Here is a 26,074-nt window from a genome sequence, read left to right as displayed (position 1 = left end):
GAGTTGCTGCCTTACAGCGCCAGAGATCCGGATTCCATCCCGACTATGGGTACTGTCCATAGTGCGTTTGTACGTTCTCCCGGTGCTCCGATCCAAAGACGTATAGGTTTGAAGGTTAATTGGCTTTGGTAAAGATTATAAATTGTGGCTAGTGTGTGTAGGATAGTGCTAGTGTACGGGAAGCGCTGGTCAGCGCAGACTTGGTGGGCCAAAGGGCCCGTTTCGGCACTGCATCCCTAAACTAAATTAAAGCATAGTAATGTTGGGACCTTTACCCAAATCCCTAAATGAAATAGTAGTACCTAATTCAATTATTCGTGGTCTACAATGAACCGATTCAATTAATTATTAATCATCACAAATTTTTATTAGATTGACCAAAATATCATATCAAAGAGTTTTCAGAGAAATGTCTTAATAAAATCATTATTATGCATCTAATACACATGAATCGAATTCATCGTCAAATATATATTTTCCCCACAAACTTCCTATTCAAAGACAATTTGATTCCACAGTTACAAATAATTATATGGAATCTCATTAAAGTGACAACAGCACAAAATCTAGGTTTACAATCAGGAGCACAACAGAGAGAGCGTTGCACTGACAGAGATGCTACATCTCACATTAGACATTAAACCAAGGCAACGTCTATTGTCACAGGTAGGTAGGTGCAAGGGATCTTCCCACTCTATTTTACAGGAGTTATCATTGACGTCCTGACAAATAATTATCCCACTGTCAACAACGATAAAGCAGATTGTCCAAGATCACATTGATGCTTGTGGAATCTCCTGCAGAACATGGACCGGTTGGAGTGCTTGATATTTTACACTGGGTATTTTACAGCTGATGATGTACTTCTAAAATTGTGATCACTATTGTATTAGCGATATTAAAGGAAACAAAACTACAAACATTAATTAGATGTGATCCAGATAATTTAATTATGGGGTTCAGTTTTAGTGCTGATGCACGAGGATAAATATTGGCCAGGACATGGGCAATAACAGCCCTGTCCTTCCTCAAAATATGTTATGCCCCTGTCCCACTTAGGAAACCTGAACAGAAACCTCTGGAGACTTTGCGCCCCACCCAAGGTTTCCGTGTGGTTCCCGGAGGTTTTTGTCGGTCTCCCTACCTGCTTCCACTACCTGCAACCTCCGGGAACTGCACGGAAACCTTGGGTGGGGCGCAAAGTCTCCAGAGGTTTCCGTTCAGGTTTCCTAAGTGGGACATGGGCATTATATATCACCTGTCAGGGCAGATGGTGCCTTGGTTATGTGTTTTATCTGAAAGATTAAAAAATCTGGCATGTACTATTTGGCTGGAATATCAGATTAGAATTTTGTCCTAATATTTCTGGAGTGAAACTTGAAACTCCTGACACAAAAGGACACAAAGTGCTGGAGTAACTCAGTGGGTCAGGCAGCATCCCTGGAGAACACGGATAGGCAACGTTTCAGATCGAGATCCTTCTTCAGACCCCGACGTAAATGAGAATGTGTAACCAACCAAGTCATGCTTAGGAGGAAGGGATCCAACCCAAGAGGTCACCTAATCATTTTCTCCAGAGATGCTGCCTAACCCGCTGAGTTGCTCCAGCATTTTGTGTCTATCCAAGTCATGCCGAACGTTGTTCACAGCTATCGAAAGATAAATGGAATAAGTCACAAGAATATAATCATTGTGGAGTATAAAAACATTATTCTCTATGTTATGTTAGGCAAATAGTAGGCTCTGCTGTCATCTCTTGGGTTTATTGCCCTGCTGCTGCTCTTGCTTGGACTTGTACGCTTGGAACTTCTTCAAGTCTGCTGAAAACAGAACCTAGAAACAAAAAGTACAAACGATTGAGTGTTAGGAAGTGGGGAAGAACTCCGCGTACTGACAGGAAGCTGTCAATACTCAACTCTCCAAGCCACACTTAGTTTGCTGCCAGGAAATTATCCAATTGTTACAAATCCGACCCTTTGATCTTGCACGAACGGATGAACCCAGTGTGCATGTAAATTGTCACAAATTACACAGCAGATTCATCCCAGGCAAATTCTTTTTGTGCAAAACACATTTATAATTCTTCCAATTTCAATATTCTATCTAAACCCCTCAATTACAGCACATTCCTTAACTTCTGTGGCATCATCTCTCCCCAGTGTTTCGGCTGTACCTATCAATCACATGTGCATAGATTAGACAGATAGTTCATGGAAACAGATCACTTCATTCCACTATTGCCTGCAACCAATGGTCAGGAAAAAAATCCATACTTTCCATTTGCTTGTTTGAATGCAATTCCAACAAAAGCATAAAGTATAGATTAATGAGTATAGACGTTGGGAGGTCATGTGGCAGTTATTTAAGACTTGGGAGGCAACACTTAGAGTATTGTAGGTAGACAAATGTGCTGGAGAGAGAGTATAGTGTTCAGTTATGGGCACCATGTTATTAGAAATATGTTGTCAAGCTGGAATGGCTGCAGAGCTTCCTGAGCTATAGGGAGAGGTTGAGGAGGTTTGGAGTCTATTCCATGGAGCACAGGAGGATGAGGGGTGATCTTATAGAGGTGTACAAAACCATGAGAGCAATAGATCGGGAAGACGCACAGAGTTGTGAAATGGAGAACCAGAGGACATAGGTTTAAGGTGAGGGGGGGGGGGGGGAGAGAAAGATTTAATAGGAACCTGAGGGGTAATATTTTTACACAAAGGATGGTGGGTGTATGGAACGAGCTGCCGAAGGAGGTAGCTGAGGCAGGAACTATCGCACCATTTAAGAAACGTTTTGACAGGTACATGGATAGGATGGGTTTAGAGGGATATGGGCCAAACGCGGGCAGGTGGGACTGGTGTTGATGGGGCATGTTGGTCGGTGTGGGCAACTATGAAAGCCATCTAAGCCTACTAAAGCTGCTTCCTCACAGCACTAAAGCCCTGGGTTCAACCCTAACCTCCCGTGCTATCAACGTGGAGTTTGCAGGATCTCTCTGTGACTGCATAGATTTCCTCTGGATGCTCCAGGTTCCACCCACATTGAGCGGCTTGCTAGGTAGGATGGCTACTGTAAATTGGCCACGTGCTGGCCAATGGTTAAATCTAGGGGCATTGATAGGAATGTGGGGAGTAGAGGTGACTGGTAAAATCAGTGGCGTAATGGGATTGCCCTGTGAGTAGCATGGACTCGATGGGCTGAACAGCCTCCTAATTTGTGATGGATTATGCAAAGGCAAGCCTGCCTGTTTCACTGGTACCCTGTACACCATCACAAACCGTAATTCTCATTTAATACAAAACTAAATGAACCCAGAATCAGGATGGGCATGTGGTACACAAACATGGCAGCCTAGAAATTCCTTCCAAGGCACGGACCATCTTGACTTGGAAATACAGCACCATAACCAAGAGCCCAGATCCTGGAAGTCCCTTCCCAACTGCATTGCAGGAGCATGCAGACCAGAAAAACTGCAATGGTGCAAAAGGGAACACGCTACCATCTTCTCAAGAGCATTTGGGGTACGTGTTAGGGGCTTCCCTCGTCTCTGATGTCCACTTCCTATGAGATAGTAATGTTTGACCTTCAATCAAATTAACCACACCACATTCCACAGAACCTTTCCCCATAGCCCTTTACCCACTTTTTCTTAATTTATTTCCCAAAATAATCCTAAATATGAACAGATTTGGCTTCAACTATTTAACCCCCCTTAAGTGGCTTCTATCTGTGTGTAAAGAAAGTTCCTTTGCTCTTTGTTCTACCATTCTCGCAATAATTTTGTATCTGCAGACTTTTATCCAACAACTCTCAGATAACTGGGAAGGTTCTGCCTTTAAGTAGGCTAGTCAATCCTTCCATAATTTGAAGCATTGTGATGTACTGTTCAAAATTCTCCACCTTTTCAAGTCCTCAGATATCTGTTCACCCATTCTGCCAGGTTCCTGTGGAATGAATGTCGTACGGTCTCTAAAGCTTATCCATGCCTATTTTACAACATAAAGGCTAATTGAAGTTTCACACTTTGCATTACATCTTATTTGCTTGAAATTCACTGTGTTCGCCAATGCAGCAGCTGCTGGTGGAACAATAAAACCACATTTCAGGAGACAAGGACGCCATCATGTTGACTGTTTAATGATAACGGTCAGTCACAGATGTATACATCATATAAATGGGTCCTCCGGCTCAACTTGTTCACACCAACCCAGACGACGCACTGCGCAAGTCCCATTTGCCCTATATCCCTCAAAACCCGTCTTCTCTATGTAGCTGTCCGGATGACTTTCGTGGATAAGATCTAGGCAATGTAATTTCTGTAATACAGGTGCTTCATATTGTCCCTTTGTCTAGTTTAGAGACTGACCAATCGGCCCACCGAGTCCACGCTGACCACCAGTCATCCACGTTATCCCACTTTCTCATCCACTCCTTACACACGCAAATAAAAATGTACTCAGTCCGATTAATCTACAAACCCGCCGTCATTGGACTGTGGGGGGAAAGTGTTGCACCAGGAGCAAACCCACACGGCATAGGGACAATGTGTAAACAGCACCCGAGGTCAGGACTAAAGCCGGGTCTCTGGTGCTTTGAGGCAGCGGCTCTACCAGCTGAGCCACTGTACCTCCCCTTTCCTTTCTTATATAATGTTTCTTATAGTCCTTTGAGAATGCCATCAGAATGAGGATGAATATTTAAATAGGCTTGCCTTCATCTATTCTTTCATTCAAAACAATAATTATTGTAGTGTATATGTCATTGGGGATATGAATGCAGATATCTCAGATAGGACTCATTATTTGCCAATCATTTGGCTCAGTTCTGTCAAGATAATAATTTAATATTGTCAAGCAAAGTGCTTTTACCTACAGATAGCTATACTTATATTAGTGAGGCCTGGCACACCACATCATGGCTGGACCACTGTATTAGTACAGCTGATGCACATGCCTCATTGGGGTGTATGAGCATTCTGTATGGGGCAGCAATGACTGATCATATACCTGTTGCTATGACAATAAATGTTGAACACATACCTGTGGTATCCAGAGATAGAAATAGCTTTAATACAGAAAAACTGGACTGGTCAACACTCACAAAGGAAGACATCCTGGCCTATTATGCCCATACAGATAAATCCTTACGCATTATTCATAGAAACATAGAAACATAGAAATTAGGTGCAGGAGTAGGCCATTCGGCCCTTCGAGCCTGCACCGCCATTCAATATGATCACATATATGGGCCACATCTAACTCCCTCTTAAATATAGCCAATGAAATGGCCTCAACTACCCTCTGTGGCAGAGAGTTCCAGAGATTCACCACTCTCTGTGTGAAAAAAGTTCTTCTCATCTCAGTTTTAAAGGATTTCCCCCTTATCCTTAAGCTGTGACCCCTTGTCCTGGACTTCCCCAACATCGGGAACAATCTTCCTGCATCTAGCCTGTGATCTACCTAAAGATGCAATAATATGTAGTAATGTTAATTGTAAGGATATGAAGCATAGGAGAGATATCTGCTCCATGTATAATGATATAGTAAGTGCCTTATATGTAGGCAGTAAGCCCTACTGCAAGCATAAAAATAAGACACATAACATCAGACGTGGCTGGAATAAGCATGTAGCTGAGTATCATACTGAAGCCCGTGAGGCCACAAAATCATGGGCTATGGCAGGTAGACCCAGACAGGGGCCTGTGTTTGAGCACAAGAAGCTCACTAATGCAAGGTATAAGTATGCTGTTCGCTTCATCTGTAAAAATGAGCAAGTTATGAGGGCTGATTCCATGGCTAAGAAGCTGCTAAGTAACAATGCTACAGATTTTTGGAAGGAAGTGAGAGCTCTTAGCAGTTGCAAAACATCTCTACCATGCACTGTAGATAGAATCTCCAGAACAGCTAATATCACGGAATTATGGCGACAACATTATAGTACTTTATTCAACTGTGTCCAAGGTGACTTGTATAAGGTGGGCAATATTGAGAGTAATGGCTCGATGGTGATTATGTCACATGAGGTGTATCATGCCATGAACAAGCTGTCCAACAACAAAGCAAGTGGCTTGGATCATATCTCTGCTGAACATCTTAAGTATGCGAGTATGAGGATAGCTCATCTCCTAGCTATTTGTTTTACTGGCTTTATGATTCATGGCTTGTTACCAGACTCAATGTTGTCTGTCCTGTTAGTGCCGGTCATTAAGCACAAAGCTGGTAAAGTAGGCAGCCTAAATAATTACAGGCCCATAGCTTTAGCCAGCATATTGTCAAAAGTTTTAGAAAGAGTTCTGCTGGATAGAATAAATGAGTTTGTTAACTCCACAGATAACCAGTTTGGCTTTAAAGCTAAACATGGCACTGACTTATACATATATGTCTTAAAGGAGATTGTAAACAAATATAGAGGCAAAAACTCTTCAATCCTTATGTGCTTTATTGATGCTTCCAAAGCGTTTGACCGTGTTAATCACAGAAAGCTGTATGGTAAAATGAGTCAAAGAGAGGTGCCTGAATACATTGTTAAAATTCTGGCCTACTGGTATGCCCACCAGACTATGCAAATAAAATGGGGCAATAGGGTCTCAGCCCCATTTGGGGTTAGCAATGGTGTTAGACAAGGGGGAATTTTGTCCCCAGTCCTTTTTAATCTATATATTGATGATCTGTCTAAACAATTGAAAGCCTGTAACACTGGGTGCGTGATTGGTAATATTTTAGTGAATCATATTATGTATGCAGATGATCTTGTGGTCTTTAGTCCATCTAGCGCTGGTCTCCAGCAGCTCCTTACTATATGTTCTGTGTATGGTGTGGAACATGACATTAAATATAATGCTAGTAAGAGTGCTGTTATGATCTGTAGAACCAAAGAGGATAAATGTCTAAAATATCCTGATTTTAAATTGTCTGTAATAAGATAAAATATGTAGGGCATATTATTAAAGAACAAATGACAGATGATGAGGATATTTATAGGCAACGACGCATGCTGTATGTACAGGCGAATATTCTCTTGCGTAAATTTGGTGCGTGTGCAGATGTGGTGAACATGTCGCTATTTAGAGCATACTGCGCACCACTCTACACTGCGCACCTGTGCCATGAGAACACTGCTAAGGCAAACTAGATGGTGTAGTGCCAGTAATATGTTTGTGGCTGCAGGAGTCAGTATTTTAGAAGCTATCCTAAGACACCACATGTATAAATTCATTTGCAGGATAAATGACTCTAAAAATGTGCTTATTGTGGCCTTGTCAAACATAAGGGTTAGCACTACACGCTACGAATCCCAGCTGTGGAGACACTGGTATCGTTATCTCGTTGTAGGACATTGATCATCTTTTAATCTGGATTTTTAACTTATGTATTGTGTTTTTTAAAAAATATATAAATTATGATGATTTTATAAGTGATATACCAAGATTTTATATGTATTTATGATATTTGATATGCAATGCATTTTTAATGTAATGTTGCCCCTTGTCTGGACCTTGAGTGTAATAAAGTTTATCTATTATTATAAATACTATATTTCCGTTACTTACAGAGTGTGCCCAACCAGCAAAAGGACCCCAGAGTCTGCGATAAAAATCACCTGTAATAAGAATACAGAAAGCAGTTTACATTCTCGAACATCCCATTAGGTTCCTTAATGGTGTAAAATTCATTGCTGGTCAGTAAATATATTCTACATCGATGATAGCATGTCCTACCATGCTTCTGAAAGGGTACATGATCCTGACACTGATATACAGTGGGTTTTGTGCTGTTGTTCCGAATTTCTAAGCAAAAACCTGTTTTCTACTTCAGTATGCAGAGCTTGTTTAACATGTTGGTGATAAGGGGGGCTGCTGACCAGAACCCACATATTGTTTACAGCTCATACTTTACAGCAAAAGTAAACACATAAATATGTAATCCATATAAAAGACAACATATTTGTGGTGTGTAGGAAGGAACTGGTTTACACCAAAGATCGACAAAAGTGAACACAAAATGCTGGAGTAACTCAGCAGGACAGGCAGCGTCCCTGGAGAGAAGGAATGGGTGATGTATCGGGTCAAGACCCTTCTTCAGATTGAAGAATCTGAAGGGTCTCGACCCAAAATGTCACCCATTCCTTCTCTCCAGAGATGCTGCCTGTCCCCACTGAGTTACTCCAGCATTTTGTGTCTATCTTCAATTTAAACCAGCAACTGCAGTTCTTTCCTACACATAGACACAAAATGCTGGAGTAACTCAGCGGGTCAGGCATTTGTGGTAACTGGTTATCTATTCATTGCTGTTTAAATCGTTACATGAAGACGCTGGGCTGAGCTTTTTCTTACCGATTTCTCGATACACTTTGTCAGTGAGACTCTTCTGACCTGCCCCCAGGTGGGAGAGGTAATCTCGCTTTGTGATCTGCCAGACGTGTGTGTCCACTGGGATCACACCTGTCTTATCCAGAGACATCAAACAAACGCAGTCAGCCACCTGGAACCGGAGATGAGAGTGTCAGAAAGCACAGGGCAAGAATGTTTCCTCAAACTCGCCCGTTAAAAGATAGGTTGTGGAAATTTGGTTTCTACTTCTTGTCCAGATGGCGCAGTGGTGGAGTTGCTGCCTTCCAACGCCAGGGACCCAGGTTCGATCCTGACTACGGGTGCTGTCTGGATGAAGTTTGCACGTTCTCCCCGTGACCCGTGTGAGTTTTCCCCAGGTGCTCTGGTTTCCTCCCACATTCCAAAGATGTACAGGTTTGTAGGTTAATTTGCTTTGATAAACTTGTAAATTGTCACTAATGCGTAGGATAGTGCTAGTGTGCCGGGGATCGCTGGTTGGCGCAGACTCGGTTAGCCGAAGGGCCCGTTTCCACACGGTATCTCTAAACTAAACTAGAGCATTGTGCACGGTATCATCAAGAAACAAAAGGACTGTTGGAGAAACACAGTAGGGATACAGAATTAACATCAAGGTTCCATCAGGAAAAGGGAAAATGAGATATGTAAACACATTTCAAATTGTGGATAAGGGGGCAAGAAGAATAAGCTCTGTGATGGGCGGGAGGGTGCGAAAGTTAAATGATAACACAAGTGGAGGAGTTAACTGAAAGGTAGAAAATAACAGAAGATACATTTTGGGAAGATTTAAAAAGATAAGCACAATCTGACTTTACAGTGACTTTAATAGATATTTGGGATAATATTAAAGGCAAGTGTGATGGGAGAGCTTTAATCCAAAACTTCCAAACGCTAAGAAGTACCTTAGAAAGGAGACGAGGAGGAATTTCTTTAATCAGAGGGTGGTGGATCCGTGGAATTCATTGTCAAAGACGGCTGGTGTGAGGGACTGAAGGTAGACAAAATGCTGGAGAAACTCAGCGGGTGCGGCAGCATCTATGGAGCGAAGGAAATAGGCAATGTTTCGGGTCGATGTTTCGGGTGAGAGATTGACAGGTTCTTTATTACTAAGGAGGTCTAAGGTTATGGGGAGAAGGCAGGAGAGAAAGAAAGATAGATCAGTCATGATTGAATGCCTAATGGCCTAATTCTGCTCCTATCGCTCATGAACTATTGTCAGTCATCATAGTGAGCTCCAAGAGGTAAAAGAAGATGTTAATGGTCTGTGTCTATTAATTAAAACGGTGTCAGTCCGAGCATCAAGAAACTAAAAACAATTAGAATTAAATAATTTTCTCTCTATTCAGGAACAATATCAGGCAAATCAACAGACCAATGAGTGAGCCATTCTGAAGAGATTTGCCGACCTTTGCCCCCACGCCAGATAGCGTGCACAGGGCACGCTTTGCTTCCTCATATGGTGTCTCCCGAAGGGAATCCAGCCAAGTAGGACCATGCTTCTCCAGTATCATCTTGGCGGTCTGGCTGATGAACTTTGCTCTGTATCCAAATCCCAGTTCTCGCAACCGCTTTTCCACATCATTTCCTGTGACCACAAGAGTCAAGAGTGTTTTATTGTCACATGTCAAACAATAATAGTGCAAAAAGATAAATGCCCCCAAGTCCATGTAGTTCAGAGCTTATTTGGAGGTTGTAGTGTTTAATTGCCTGATGGCTGTAGGGAAGAAGCTGTTCCTGAACCTGGATGTTACCCGACCCAGAGTGCTGTGTGTGTGGAGTTTGCACGTTCTCCCTGTGACTGCGTAGGGTTTTCCTCCGAGTGCTCCGGTTTCCTCACACATCCCAAAGATGTGCCGGATTGTAGGTTAATTGGCCCTGTAAATTGCCCCTAATACATAGGGTATGGGTGAGAAAGTGGAATAACATAGAACAAGTGTCAACGTGGGGGAGGGGGCGGGGGGCATGTTTCCATGCTGTATCTCTTAATTACAATAAACAAGACTGTTGCCTCTCTATAGTTCTCATCCTTGTCGGTCTATACCACCAACTTGATGCTAAACACCTTTCGTATTCCCATTCTGCCATTGTTCCCTATCTTCCATCTCAACTCCGTCTCCATCACCCATTCCTCCAGTGACCCTCCCCATCTCCTTCAGACATTTATATGTCCACACATCCACCCACCTCACCTCCACACAGACCCTACCTCTCCCATTCGCCCCATTGACCCTTAGTCCAATTCCCTTTGATTTTCCCTCCCTCTCCCCAATGCCTCAAATACAATCCGGACCCTAATCATCATCCTGTCAATATCCTGAATACTTCATATCTCCAATCTGACCCCACTTCCCGACCCAAAACATTGCATATTAATGTCCTTTAATGCTGCCTGACCCGCTGAGTTATTCCAACGCTTTGGTTTTACTCAATATTCCAACATCTGCAGTTCCTTGTGTCTCTATATGGAACTTCCTTCTCTCATCCACCCCATATTCCTCCTCCAGGTCTCCATCCTATTTATCGTCCCATTGTTTTCTCTCCCTCGTCCCAGCCCTTGCAGTTCATGCATTTGGATACCTAATCTCCCTGCATCTTACGCCTCTGCAATGTCTTATTTTTTCTGCTAAAGTGGTCAATTCTATATTTTCCCTCAGTTTACGCATTTAATTCTCCACTCCTTTTCTATCCTCCTTACATTAATTTCAATTCTTCCAATTTCACCCATCTTCATATTAAGTGCCTGTACCTGTCACCGACATAAATTGTTAAAAGTTAAAGTCCCAACGCAAATCCCTGCGGAAAACCACATGCCCCACTCAGCATGATTACATCTAGCTAACCAGAGAAAGATCCATTTATGCCGGCACTCCATTTCCAGTTTGTACCCAAGCCAAACTGCTATCTACTATAAGCTTTTACTTTCCATCATAACCTTTGATGTGACGCTTATCAAAGAAACTATGGACTGATAAGCATGGTTCGTCCACTTTCTCTCTTTTAGCCCCAAAGAACTTTCTTCAAAGAAATCCAATGAATCAAATACGATTCATCTTTATCAAACCTTGAATTTTCTCAAGTGCCATATTGTGTTGTTTAAATAACCCCAACATATTTGTGTCTGGCCCTTTTTCAAAAAAAAAAAATACTGCCAATTGTTCAATCTATTAAAACCTTGCCTAAATTGAGACTTTTAAAAACCTAAAGCAGATACCTCAACCAGATACCTGTATGTACCATCTTGTGGAAGTGGGCAAGCACAACCTCAACCATCTGGTTTGAAACCAAACAGCCTCTATCACTGTCTTTTGCAAGAACAGGCCATTTGGTCACAATGTTCATGTCGAACCTGATGCCAGGTTAAACTAATCGTGATCCATATCCGTGTGCCTATCTTAAAGCCTCTTAAATGCCACTGTCATATCTGCACCACATGTGATGTTCAAGGTTCGCACCACTCTCTGTGTAAAAAATGAATCACATCTCCTTTAAACTTTGCCCTTCTCACCCCGAAAGCTATATCCTCCAGTCTTTGACATTTCTACCCTGGGAAAATGTTCTGACTATCCACTCTATCTATGCCTCTCATTATTTTACATACTTCCATCAGGTCTTCTCAGCTCTGATGCTCCAGAGAAATTTGATGTTAGTCCGGTTTATGATGGGATTTAAAAATCAAATTGTAATGTGACTTCAAAACATTCCATTGGCTCTCAAATAATGAAGAACATCACCTTAGGACGCAAAGCGCTGGAATAACTCACCGGGTCAAGCAACATGGATAGGCGACGTTTCGGGTTGAGACCCTTGTCCATATTCTTCAGAGATGCTGCCTGATCCGCAGATTTACGCCTGCACTTTGTGTATTAACCAGCATCTGCAGTTCTTTGTTTCTACAAGAAAATCATCTTGTACAGTATGGATAAGTGGGCTGAAGGGCCTGTTTCCATGCTGTTTTATTCCACAAATGCTTTTGAAATGTGATGATTTTTGCAATGTAGTGAAACACTTATGATTTGCAAGCTGCTAGTTTCCAGATTACATAAGTATTGTATAATCTCTTTTAGATAACCCTACAGGCTTTTTAAGTGAGGGATCAGCCCGAGATCACTATATCTGAAACAAGGCAGACATAAGGATTTTCATACTTTTCCAATCAAAATTATTAGTTCTGTCTAAGTGGCTAAAGGATGAGAAAAAGCATGCACACACCCACACAAATAAAAATGTCACCTAGTCCTGATTTACCTATGGACCCATGAAATATCATCATGACACCTCAAAACTAGATCCCGACAGAATTAAGCTCAACCAAACGCAACTCGTCTGCATCTGAGCAAGTAGTTTGCTGATGTGATACTACCATCTTGTGGAAGTGGGTAAGCACAACAGGAGAAATGTCTTTAAGGAAAAGACTACATCACTGTCAAACCCAAACTGGTTACAGCCGGGACTAACCTGGTCTCCAAATGTATCTGCTTTCTCCTTTACCATCTCAGCTGTATTGCTGGTGAGATCTGCGCAGGGAGTAACAATGGGGCAGCGCAGTCAGCAGCGGTAGAGTTGCTGCCTTACAGAGACCCCGGTTCAATCTCGACTACAGCTGTCGTCTATACGGAGTTTGTGCGTTCTCCCTGGGACTGCATGGGTTTTTCAACGAGTGCTCCGGTTTCCTCCCACGATCCAAAGATGTACAGGTTCGTAGGTTAATTGGCTTCGGTAAAGATTGTAGATTGTCCCGTGTGTGGGATAGTGCTAGTGAACGGGGACCGCTGGTCGGTGTGGACTTTGTGGGTCGAACGCCCTCTTTCCACACTCTATCTCTAAATTTAAACTGTTACATTTCACTCTGAATCTTTCTCCACAGACGCTGCCTGACCTTCTGAGCTAGACACAAAATGCTGGAGGAATGAATGACGTTTAGGGACCCGAAACGTCACCCATTCCTTCTCTTCAGAGATGCTGCCTATCCCACTGAGTTACTCCAGCATTTAGTGTCCACGTTCGATTTAAACCAGCATCTGCAGTTTGTTCCTACACTTACCTTCTGAGCTTTCTCTGCCTTCTGTCACAGCATGGAAACAGGCTCTTTGGCTCAACCCGTCCAAGATATGCACCTGAGCTAGCCCCATTTGCCTGTGTTTGCCCCATATCCCTCTAAACCTTTTCTATCCATGTACCTATTGAAATGTCTTAAATGATGTAATTGCACCCACTTCGACCATGATCATTCCCACCACCGTGTGTGAAAATGTCACTCATCAGGTCCCCTTTAAATCTTTCCTCTCTCACTTTAACAACGCCACTTTTTCTTTTACACAGAGAGTGACGAGTGCCTGGAAATGCTGCTGCGGATGTAGGTAGCGGCAGATACACTGCTGGTGTTTAAGAAGCTTTTAGATTGGCACATGAATACGAATATGCAGGCAGCGGAGAGTAGTTTAACCTGCATCATGCTCAGCATGGGCATTGTGGGACGAATGGCCTGTTCCTGTGCTGTACTGTTCAATGTTCAACCACCAACTATATTCTCATCCTAATTGGTTTATTTTAATTGTTGTATGTTTTTTGAGATGACTACATCAGGATTTAGATCTACCAATGATGATGGAAAAGAAGTACATTCCCAAATCAGGAGAGATTCTCGGTATTCTGGCAATGCAACATCCAGAGGTAACTGTACAACATGCATATAATCAAAGTGAAGCCAAACTTGAATTGGCTGGTAAATGGATTAAATGGGATAAGTGGGTAAATGAGTTGGGGTGTGAGGATAAACAGTGTTGTTTATTTGTGGCAATGATTTAAAGAAGCAGTTTGGAGAGGAAGAATTTCTACTTACAAGTATTAACAGACATGTGATTTCACAATGCTTAATGGCTCGGCCTCCAGTCCCAATCCATTCCTAACTGCACCTTCATGCATTAAGTTTAGTTGAGATCACAGAGTCCACCCCAACCACGATCACCCATACAATAGTTCTGCTTCATCCCAATTTTGCATCCTGCACAATAGGGCAATTGACAGAAACCAGACAACCTACAAACATGTCCATCTTTGGTCAGGATTGAACCCGAGTCTCTGGCGCTGTGAGGGGCAGTTCTACACTGTGCCATTTTGCCGCCTATTCATGTTTCACCTACAAACCCTCACTGAGTAGCAGGGAAGAATTAGCTCCACAGCAAACTGCACCTCTCTCTACAACCCAGCAGTACTGCGTCCAACACTGGTTCGGGCGACAAGGTGGCGCAGCAGTAGAGTTGCTGCCTTGCAGCACCAGAGACCTGGGTTCGATTCTGACTACGGGTACTGTCGGTACGGAGTTTGTACGTTCTCCCCGAGTGCTCTGGTTTCCTCCCATATTACAAAGACGTGCAGGTTTGTAGGTTGATTGGCTTCTGTAAATTGTCCCTATTGTGTAGGATAGAACTAGGGCATGGGTGGTCCCTGGTCAGTGAGGACTCCGTGGGCCAAAGGGCTTTTTTCCCCACGCTGTACCTTCAAAAACAAAAAAACAAGAGTTTGACCCACCCCCCTGCCTTTCCATTTTGCCACCCACCTGCCAGTGCCTGCAGTGTGGGGAAGGAGTAGTAGGTGCAGGAATCCAGCTGGCATAGCCTCTCGCCGTATGTCTGGCACAGACGCTCCACCATTCCAGCGATGCGTGAGATGTGGTTGTTGGAGCTACAGATGAAAGAGAAGAGGCACTCAGTGGGATCTTGACGTAGGATGCGGATACCTGAAATAACAAGGTTGCAAGGACCTGGTTACAGGGAAAACAAGTTTCTATAGTTTTCATAGATTTTTGAGCATAACTATTATATTACAGTTGCCAAATGGCCCAAATTAATATATTTGTTTAAGAAGGGACTGCAGATGCTGGAAAATCAAAGGTACACAAAAAAGCTGGAGAAACTCAGCGGGTGCAGCAGCATCTATGGAGTGAAGGAAATAGGCAACGTTTCGGGCCTATTTCCTTCACTCCATAGATGCTGCTGCACCCACTGAGTTTCTCCAGCTTTTTTGTGTACCTTCCAAATTAATTTATGTTCTCTGTTCTATTTGGACAGACATATGGATAGAACAGTTTTGAGTCAAACGCAGGTAAATGGGACTAGCTTACATGGGAAATCTTAGTCAGCATGGACAAGTTGAGCCGAAGGGCTGTCGCTATGCTCTATGACATGTACAACTATCCCCTTCTAGACAGTGCCTGCCATGTTGTGCACAAGTTATACATTTCTGATCTGAACTTCTGGCAGAAAAAGAACCAACCCTTCAGGATACGGGGACCTTGATTTTGCCAGCAGTTCAGAAGTGCTGGCATTTGCCCACTTAATCACCGGTGGGCTCAAGGCTCGGGCATGAACACAGGGGTCCCGATCCAGGTGGACAAGCTCCCAGCTGTAAAGAATCCAACGGTGGACCATGAGACACTTAGACTCAGTTGTCTATGTATGCACAGAGTCTCCTGCCCAGAGTAGGGGAATCGAGAACCAGAAGACATAGCTTGAAGGTGAGGGTGGGAGAAGATTTAATAGGAACCCGATGGGTAACTTTTTTACTCGAAGGGTGGTGGGCGTATGGAATGAGCTGCCAGAGGAGGTAGTTGAGGCAAATACTATCGCAATATTTAAGAACCATTTAGACAGGGTTTAGAGGGATATGGGCCAAATGTAGACTGGTAGGATTGGTGGAGTAGGGCATGTCGGTCGGTGTGGGCAAGTTGGGCTGATGGGTTTGTTTCCATGCTGTACGACTCTATGACTTCAGTTAATTGGGAAAGAACGATAAGGGTATGTTGTTACCCGTTACAATATGTTACCTATACACTAAATTACCCGTGTTTGTTTTATAATAATAATAACTTTATTTATAAAGCACTTTTAGGCAACATCAGTTACCACAAAGTGCTGTACATTGGAAATCAACAAAAAGTTATCACAAACTACTAAAACCATTAAGACGACAGGACTATAAAAACAGTAAAAAATTAAAAGACATTAAAAGCACTAAAACTTTTAATGCTTAAATACCTAAAAATGGCCTACAGTTTAATTAATTTTTTATTTTTTAAAGTTAATTTTACTTTTAATACTTTGAAATTGTTTCTGTACACCAGCTGGGAGGGGAGTTTTGCTGTCTGTACACAGCCACATCATGGCGAGCCAGTCCAAGCTTGCACCATTTGTCTCTGGGCAGTTCTCGGATTTAGGACAGTCCCAGCCGGTAAGACTGGCCATTTGGACCTGGTCCGGGTGAGTTCAGGGCTACATGGAGACTGCAGGCAGTCAGTACAGGCTGCAATCCCCTCTCAGCAAACCCCACACCGTAAATACGATGGTGATAATCCTCCATTGATATACCCACCAGGGAAATCCTTCACCACTCGCTCAAAGTGTTTGTCAACGTGCATCCAGTGAGGGTATAGGTCGGACAGCCGCACATGCAACTGAAAATAGTCGCTCAAGATCATGGACTCCTCTTGGTCTGCCGTTCCTGACTCCCCTTTCAATAGTTCAAGTGTGGTACCGTTTATCTGCCGCGCACACTGCATTAGCTCTTTCTTCTCTTCAGGAAACACCTTCTCAGTTTCGTGGACATCCCCCTCGTCACTTTTAAGTCTACTTTTTGCAATATTCTTCTTTTTCATTTTAACACCGACCGGCCTTGCAGACGGGCCTTTCCTCTTTCTGTGGCCCATTGGCACTTGGGGGACATTATCTGCGTCTTTGCAATACGTCCGGTACCAGATGTGATCCTGGGTCTGGGTCAAAGTCCACACACGGCCTGCCAAGACTCCCGTCCAGTGTCCGGGACTCTTCTCCTGCCATCTGCAAAAGAGGGCAGTCGTGAAATTGGTGGATTCGATTCTAGAAGGATGAAGAGAAGGAATTGTCCCGCAAGCTTACACTGAGCTTTATTGGAACAGTGCAAGAGGTCACAATCAGAGTGGGAACACAAGGAACAACAGATGCTAGAATCCTTGTGTAGAACACAAAGTACTGGAGTAACTCAGCGGGTCAGGCAGCATCTCTGGAAGGCATTAATATGCAATGTTTCTGATCGGGACTCTTCTTCAGTCCGGTAGACATGAATAGGCGACGTTTTGGGTTGGGACTCTTCAGACTGGAAGACATGAATTGGCAATGTCAATGGTCGGATTCCTTCTTCAGACAGAAGGAACCCTGACCCGAAACGATGCCTTGTCCTCCAGAGATGCTGTCTGACCAGCTGAGTTACTCCAGTAATCTGTGTTTTCAGTCAGAGTGGGAATGCGATGGACAATTAAAATGACGGGCAACTTATAGCTCAGGATTGATCATGTAGACTGAAAGAAGGTGCTCTACAAGTCGATCATCCAATGTGCAAAAGGCTTCTCTAATGTAGAGGTGACTGCATTGTGAGCACTGAATGCAATACCTTGGAATAAGTGTAAGTGAACCACTGCTTCACCTACAAGATATGTTTGGGTCCCTGGATGGTGGGAAGCATCAAAGTAAAACAATGTGTTATGTCACCTGTGATTGAATGGAAAATGTTGTGAATAGGGGAGTGTTTGATTGGGGTGAAAGAGTGGACCATGGAGGTCCAAAGGAACACAGTCTCTTTGGAAAGGTGAAAGGGTAAAGGAGGCAAGATGATTGGTGGAGCTATCACATTGCAGTGGGGGAAATTGCAAACAAATCTGTTGAATGCTGAAACCACGGGAATTCTCTTAACTCTAGTGCAGGCGAAAGGGGCGAGACCAGGAAATCAGTAGGATATGTGTGAGGACTCTGCCAAACAGCTACAGTTCAGGGCAAAGGAAGATATCTCAGAAGGTCTTGCCATGAGAACAGATAAAATAGAGGAAAGTAGGATGGTGCAGTCAAGATAGTCAGTAGGCTTATATAGAAGGTCTGTCAATAATAGAGGAATGGGGGAAGATAAAACTGAACACAACCAGTTCCATATATCCCATGGAAAGGTCTGTTGAGCCTTGTAAATTGTCATAGCTGTACCTTTGATCTGGAGTTGAGTTATTGGGGAGAAGCTGTTCAATGTGAGAATGTGTTTAGTCAGACGAATTAATGCATTGGTAAAGGGCAGCCAGTTTATTCTCCATCCAAAGACAAATGCAGAGGGCCTACAGACCATCCTGGTGTAGGTTGGAAATTTGGATCTGCTACGGGTCCATGGTAAAGGTGAGCCCTCTGGGATTAGGAAATTGGAGACTGGAGGGCATCAGATGTGTCATGTGTGCAAGTCATCAGAAACAGAATCATGAGAGAGACAGGAAGAAGTAACAGCAGAACAAAATCAATTTGGTGTAGTACGTGCAGGCTGAATCAATAGATAGATATGCCCAGCATGGGGTACACAATGTGGTTTGAAAAACATGGAGGAGGTGTGGCTGTCGCAGTGGCAAATGGAAAGGTGTATCATTCCACCGAGTCTGGTAGTGCAATGTGTTGATGATAAGTTATTATCAGGCAACTGAACCCATCCTACCAACAACTAGAGAGCAGCCCGGAACCACCACCTACCTCATTGGAGACCCTCGGACTATCTTTTAATGAGACTTTACTGGCTTTATCTTGCACTAAACGTTATTCACATTATTCCCTTTATCATGCATACTGTGGATGGCTCGATTGTAATCATGTATTGTCTTTCCGCTGGTTGCACGCAACAAAAGCTTTTCATTAACAATAACCTAAATTCTTAAAACCACCTATTGGTGCCTTCTCGGCAAGTGCTGCCATATACAATATGGTATCATGCCAACAATATATACAATAAGCAACTCCTGATGTTGCTAAGTAGATTGCTACATCTCATTGTTGAAAAATCTGTAGAAGTTCGAGAGCATCCTCAAGGACATGTCAAATCATCTCAGAATTGTCCAAGAAAGTCCAAAATGCTGGAGTAACTCAGATAACACAGGCAGCATCTCTGGAGCGAAGGAATGGGTGACGTTTCAGGTCGAGACCCTTCTTCAGACTGATTTACTGCTTTACAGAAATGATCCAGAGACGCTGCCTGTCCCGCCGAGTTACTCCAGCATTTTGTGTCCATCGTCGATATCTCCGACATCTGCTGTTCCTTCCTAAACATTATAAGAAAGTAAATACGCCGATGTTCTTTCTCGATCACCGCATCAGCGTGAATGGACCGGATTAGGCTGAGGATGCCGAGGAACTTCCGTTGATAAGGGCAGGGTTATGTTGCACCCTTTCACTTCCTTCAGTCCACAACCGACACTTTTGTCTCGCACACAGGAACTAAAAGTGTAAATGATGAAACGCACCTATCCAACTGCAACCAAAGCCAAATCTTACCGGAAGGACTGACCACAAGAAAGCACGATATCCAGCCTCAGCTCAGGCTGAATACAGGGGATCGATCGCCAGAGTGTAGGGCATTCGGATAATATACTGTGTATCTGCATGACTTGATCATCAACCAGGCAATAGATTATTCCTGCAAAAGTAACAAAAGCAATTTGTAGCTGTAAACATGAAAGGCTGTTGCAGAAGGCTACATAACCACATGCACATAGCATCTGCAAGGAAGGAAATCATATCTGCAGTTAAAGGTGCTAAGTTAATTGGCCACATAAAAGTGTAGGTGGATGGCAGGAGATGCAAGGGTAGAGTTGACGAGCACGTGAAAGAGAGCAAGTTAGAGGGAACGTATGTGGGGTGTGGAGGTGGTGCTGGCAAAGCTAATATTGATTGATTTAAAGATACAACATGGAAAAAGACCCTTCCGCCCAGTGAGTCCAAGTCGACCCGTTCACAGTAGTTCTATTTTATCTCTCTTTCACAACCATTCCCTACACACTCGGGCCAATTTACAGAGGCCAATTAACATACAAACCCTTTGGGAAGTTGGGAGGAAAACCCACGTGGTCACAGGGAGAACATGTAAACTCCACAGGTACACAAAAAAGCTGGAGAAACTCTATGGAGCGAAGGAAAAAGGCAACGTTTCAGGCCGAAACCCTTCTTCAGACCACGTGGTCACAGGAAGAACATGCAAACTCCACATATTGTTCAATCATAATTGATCTTGAAAATATGACGGCGAGATGCCTCCTGCAACCATGAAATATTCCTATTAATTCTAGAAGGCAATAATAATTGAAATGCAAGATAATTTCCATATCTAATAACTTTGATGTAGATGCTGACTCTGTACAATAGTGCACAACAGATAAGTGCAAGCCATATAATCCCTTGAACCCATTTATATGGTCACGGCCAGAGTTTCTACTTTAACTGCACCACCACAAAGCCCGAGTTCCCCAAAATAGGGGTGTCAATACATCAGCAACTCCTACGTACTTGCAACCTGCAAATCACGAGAGGCATAGATAAGGTACACAGTCAGAACCCTTTTCCACCAAATGTCCACCACCAAAGGGCATAGCAAAAGGTGAGAAGAGGAAAGGTTAATGAAGATGTGAGGGGCATTTTCTTTTTTTTCCCCTATTTTACAGAGAGTGGTTTGAGCCAGTGGTGGTGGTGGAAGCAGATACAATCGTGGCATTTCAGAGGCTTTTGGATAGGCACATGGAAGTGCAGGGAATAGAGGGATGTGAATCATGCACAAGCAGATGAGATCAGTTTAACATGGCAAATGGTTGACACAAACATTGTGGGCCGAAGGGCCCGTTCCTGTGCTGTACTGTTCTATGTTTAACCCTTTAAGCTATAAGCCTAGGTAAGACCAGTATTGTAAATGTAGTATAAAGTGATGGAATCAGAAACCGTAATATTTATTCCCAATGTGTCTTTTTTTCTTAAAAGAAATTGGAAAAAGCAGTTCAGATAATGGAAATATGCCAGAATTCAATAATCATTTCTAAAAAATGTAGAATAAAATTTGTTCTGACAGAATTCATACAAGGACAATATCTAAACAAATATAAAAGCAAAAAATCCCCTACAAATGTTGCCACATTTTGTCAGGAGTCTGCATTACAAAATGTTTTTCTAGGAAAGCAACCCATCTGTAAAACAGGTTCAACTGTACTGTCATTCTTCAATTCATCTCACAAAAGTGGCAAACATATCTTCCTAAACAACTGCAGTTCAAAAAAAATCCAAGTTTTTAAATGTTTAAATAAAATCACATGTACAAAATCATGAGAGGAATAGATAGGGTAAACGCAAGCCTCCTGCCCAAAGTAGGGGAATCAAGGATCAGAGGACATAGGTTTAGGTGAGGAGGGAAAGATTTAGTAGGAAGCCGAGGAGTAACTTTTTTTTTTTTTAAACAAAGGGTAAGAAACAAGCTGCCAGAGGAGGCAGCTACTATCATAACATTTAAGAAGCATTTAGATAGGTACATGGTGAGAATAGGTTAGAGGTATATGCGTCAGACGTTGGCAGGTGGGACTAGTGTAGATGGGACATGTTGGTCAGTGTGAGTAAGGTAGGCTGAAGACCCTGTTTCCACACTTTCCGACTATGAATTGCTGTCTGGGCAGGCTGGGAATTATCTGAATAATTCTGAAACTAACTCTGTTGAGGCAGTTTGATATTGAATCTGCTGTTCTGCCACTTGTGAGGGATGTTTCTTTATGAAGACCAAAGACAAACCATTTAGGTGCTTTTATTACTGAAATCGGCGTTTTGTTTTAGGTTTTAAAAAGCTAAATTCAAATTCTCAAGCCTCAACTCTTTTTCCCTGGATTAGTGTTCCAGGATTTTAGATGCAATGTTAAGTCACGGATTCATAGAAAATAACACAGAAGGACGGGGTGACAACGGACGCGGCAGTTGCTGTCTTACAGCGCCAGAGACCCGGGTTCAATCCCCACTACAGGTGCTGTCTGCATGGAGTTTTTACTCTCTCCCCATGACCACGTGGGTTTTCTCCAGGTGTTCCGATTTCCTTCCGCATTCTAAAGGCGTACAGATTTGTAGGTTTATTGGCTTCGGTAAAGATTGTAAATTGTCTCTAGACTGTAGGATGGTGCTAGTGTATGGTGATCGCTGGTCGACATGGACTTGGTGGGGCGAAGGACCCGTTTCCACGCTGTATCTCTAGACTAAACTAAAACTACACAACAGATTGTGTCCATGTTAGTCAAAAAGAGTTACCTATCTTAATTGCACCTTCCAGCACTTAGTGTGTATGCCCTGCAGTTCATAGGTCTTTAAGTACATGCCCAAATACTTGCAAGTGAACATAAAAGATTCCATGGAAATGTTAAAAATTTTCCTTGCATTCCAAGCAAAATATCAACCCCTCCTGCAACATCCTTCAATTATCTGGTCATCATCAAATTATTAGCTTGGGGTGTTTTTCTATGGGCATTTTTACATCTCCACTTCCAACACTATAGCAATTGATACCTCAACAATACGTCATGGTTAAAGCACATGTGGTTAGAGGCTCAACTGGAGGTCAAATTTGACATCAAGGCTGAGACAAATCTAGTTTAGTTTTGCATGATTTCCAGAGAGCGACAGTGTTAACAGCAAGGGAAAGCACTCTGTGACACCAATCAAAGTTGAAGGCTTTGCTGGAGGCAGTTTCTGTTTAACCAGCCCCAGATGTTGGGCAAACAATTTTCATACAGGTGGTGAGGTGTGTACAGAGCCCCAGTGAGATCACACCTGGAGTATTGTGTGCAGTTTTGGTCCCCTAATTTGAGGAAGGAAATTCTTGCTATTGAGGGAGCGCAGCGTAGGTTTACAAGGTTAATTCCTGGGATGGCGGGACTGTCATATGCTGAGAGAATGGAGCAGCTGGGCTTGTACACTCTGGAGTTTAGAAGGATGAGAGGATATCTCATTGAAACATATAGGGTGATTTCACTAAAGGTCACTGGAGCGTAGATCCGCACCCACGTGACCAAAATTCTCAAGTGGAGGACACTCGAGGGTTCCGGTACATGTTAGTGGATGGGAAAAAAACGCATTTTCCCACCCGTTAAAAACATAGAAAACGGCGAGGTTGTGAGCTGCAATTTACTGTGCCAGTCGGGGTGACCGTGAGGCACAGCTACCTAGATTTACAGGGGAAAAAAAAGATAGCAAGTAAGGTAAATTCAAGAGGGAACTGAAGGTGCCAAACCGGCGGAAGTGAACAGCCGACATTTGCCGTGGATATTTAAAGGTCCAAAATATCGGGAATTATTGCGTTTGCTCACTGAATTTCATCAAAAGTAAGGCATTAAATTCCCGATATTTTGGACCTTTAAATATCCACGGCAAATGTCGGCTGTTCACTTCCGCCGGTTTGGCACCTTCAGTTCCCTCTTGAATTTACCTTACTTGCTATCTTTTTTTTTTCCTGTAAATCTAGGTAGCTGTGCCTCACGGTCACCCCGACTGGCACAGTAAATTGCAGCTCACAACCTCGCCGTTTTCTATGTTTTTAACGGGTGGGAAAATGCGTTTTTTCCCATCCACTAACATGTACCGGAACCCTCGAGTGTCCTCCACTTGAGAATTTTGGTCACGTGGGTGCGGATCTACGCTCCAGTGACCTTTAGTGAAATCACCCTATAAGATTGTTAAGGGTTTGGACACGCTAGAGGCAGGAAACATGTTCCCGATGTTGGGGGAGTCCAGAACCAGGGGCCACAGTTTAAGAATAAGGAGTAAGCCATTTAAATCAGAAACGAGGAAACACTTTTTCTCACAGATAGTGGTGAGTCTGTGGAATTCTCTGCCTGAGAGGGGGGTGGAGGCAGGTTCTCTGGATGCTTTCAAGAGAGAGCTAGATATGGCTCTTAAAAATAACGGAGTCAGGGATATGGAGAGAAGGCAGGAACGGGGTACTGATTGGGGATGATCAGCCATGATCACATTGAATGGCGGTGCTGGCTCTAAGGGCCCAATGGCCTACTCCTGCACCTATTGTCTATTATTGTCTATAGCCAGGTAACACCACCATACATATATGAAGTGGCGCCATGTGTCTGAATTATGTGGTCTTGGGCTAAGCACCTGAATAAGAAACCAGTGTCCATGGACTGGTCATTGTGGGGAACCGGAACATCATCTACAACAGGAACAGAAACAACTGGAGCTGATTTTCTGGTTGTAATTGGGTAAGAATGGAACCAGGGAGTGTAGTCACAACAAGATGAACAACAGCAAAGAAACACTGGAGAAACTTGCCCCTCTCCCTCTCTCTCATTCCCTCTCCTCCCCCTTCCCTCTCCCCTCCTCCATTCACCCTCTCCCTCCTTCCCTCTCTCCTCCTTCCCTCTCTCCTCCTTCCCTCCTCCATTCACCCTCTCCCTCTCTCTTCTCCCCACTTTCTCCCCTTCCCCTCTGCATTACCTGCAACTCCTGTTCTCCAGCCACCGCCGTGATGGCCGAGTGAGGGTTCCGCGGAGTTTATACCAGCTGCAATTGTCACTGTCGGCCGGCTATGAGCTTCCCGAAGTTCAGTCCACCTTCGCGTGAATTTGAACCAGAGCATCAGTAAAGCGGCTTTGCCATTGGCAAGTCACTTGAGTTAGCTTTTGGTCTACGTGTTTTAAACATGAAATCTACATATTATGCTAAAAGTTGCCATTCCTTTGCATATTTTAACCAGCTCTATGAACCTGATCTATTGAATTTCGAATTATTTACACTAGTCCTAGAAATGTGTAGACAAAAGTCAAAATTCCCACAAAGCACCGTGTGAGAGTGATGGTACAATATCTTTCAATGATAGACACACGGTACTGGAGTAATACAGCAGGTCAGGCAGCATCTCTGGAGATTGCTCCAGTAATTTGCATCTATCGCCTGTATAAACCAGCATCTACCATTCCTTCCTATACATATCTTTTAATGATGTCTGTGTGTTGTTTATTTAAAGTATCTTGAGGTGCCCGTTGTCGGCAGAGGTACATAAGAAGGCAGGAATCACTATTGCGTTATTGATCTTGAATTTTATTCCAGATCTGAGGTCTTCAAAGACCATCATCCTCAATTGACCAAAGACTGGAAGGTTAATGGTGAATTTTATCACCTGGTGAGCTGGGTCCTGAGATGTTATATCGTCATTATTTTCCAGCATCTCACAGTTTATTATCGGACAGCCACATGTTGCAGGTGAAGAATGGTAAATGACCTTGGTCTTGTGAATGTTGAATGCAAGCCCTTACTTTAACATAGAAAATGGATGCAGGAATAGGCCATTCGGCCCTTCAAGCCAGCATCGCCATTCAATATGATCATGGCTGATCATCCAGAATCAGTACCCTGTTCCTGCTTTTTCCCCATATCCCTTGATTCCATTAGCTCTAAGAGCTATATCAAACTCTCTCTTGACTAATTTGGTTTAAATTAGAGATACGACATGGACCCACCAAAACCACGCTGACCATTGATCAGTCATTCACACTAGTTCTATGTTATCCCACTTTTTCATCCAACAAACTAGGGGCGATCTAGAGAGACCAATTAACCTTAAAACACACACGTCTTTGGGGTGATATAGGAGGAAACCCACGCAGTCATAGGGAGAACATGAAAAAATCCACACAGACAGCACCCAGGGCCAGGATCGAACCTGGGTCTCTGGTGCGGCGAGGCAGCGGCTTTATCGGCTGCACCGCCCTTCTTCTCGTGGCAGTGGATGCATCAACGATGGCTTAGAGCCCGGTGTCAAACGCTCACAAACGCAAACATCGTGTGCATGCTGTAGCTCAACTACTGAAGTTCAGGTGAACGCGGTTGTGAAGTGCAGGCACAGTTGATGAGAAGTTTTCCATTAGTCCTGTTGATAAGT

The 26,074-nt window shown here is 43.3% G+C and overlaps 1 protein-coding gene across 1 annotated transcript; it reads right to left on the bottom strand.

The window, feature by feature from the left end:
* Positions 1 to 386: 386 nt before the first annotated feature.
* LOC129704782 (N-glycosylase/DNA lyase-like) lies at positions 387 to 24,665 on the bottom strand. The gene is made up of 9 exons (XM_055648129.1): positions 24,631 to 24,665; positions 19,663 to 19,804; positions 16,709 to 17,172; positions 14,898 to 15,077; positions 9,748 to 9,926; positions 8,327 to 8,474; positions 7,544 to 7,593; positions 1,259 to 1,833; positions 387 to 1,046 (listed from the first exon to the last, which is right to left on the bottom strand). Exons 2-8 carry the CDS (start codon positions 19,770 to 19,772, stop codon positions 1,750 to 1,752), a joined length of 1,215 nt encoding a protein of 404 aa, XP_055504104.1. The 5' UTR covers positions 19,773 to 19,804; positions 24,631 to 24,665; the 3' UTR covers positions 387 to 1,046; positions 1,259 to 1,749.
* Between the last annotated feature and the right edge of the window lie 1,409 nt (positions 24,666 to 26,074).

Source organism: Leucoraja erinacea, chromosome 16, assembly GCF_028641065.1.
Source record: "Leucoraja erinacea ecotype New England chromosome 16, Leri_hhj_1, whole genome shotgun sequence".
Classification (NCBI taxonomy): Eukaryota; Metazoa; Chordata; class Chondrichthyes; order Rajiformes; family Rajidae; genus Leucoraja; species Leucoraja erinaceus.
This window is presented reverse-complemented; position numbering and strand designations above follow the sequence as displayed.

Excerpts from the sequence above, each read along its gene's own strand:
- LOC129704782 (XM_055648129.1), bottom strand. The coding sequence starts at position 19,772 with ATGCAGATACACAGTATATTATCCGAATGCCCTACACTCTGGCGATCG. Across the intron at positions 9,927-14,897 it reads CACACTGCAGGCACTGGCAG|GAAATGATGTGGAAAAGCGG; the intron begins GTGGGTGGCAAA and ends TTGTGGTCACAG. Across the intron at positions 8,475-9,747 it reads TATCTGGCGTGGGGGCAAAG|GTGGCTGACTGCGTTTGTTT; the intron begins GTCGGCAAATCT and ends CTCCGGTTCCAG.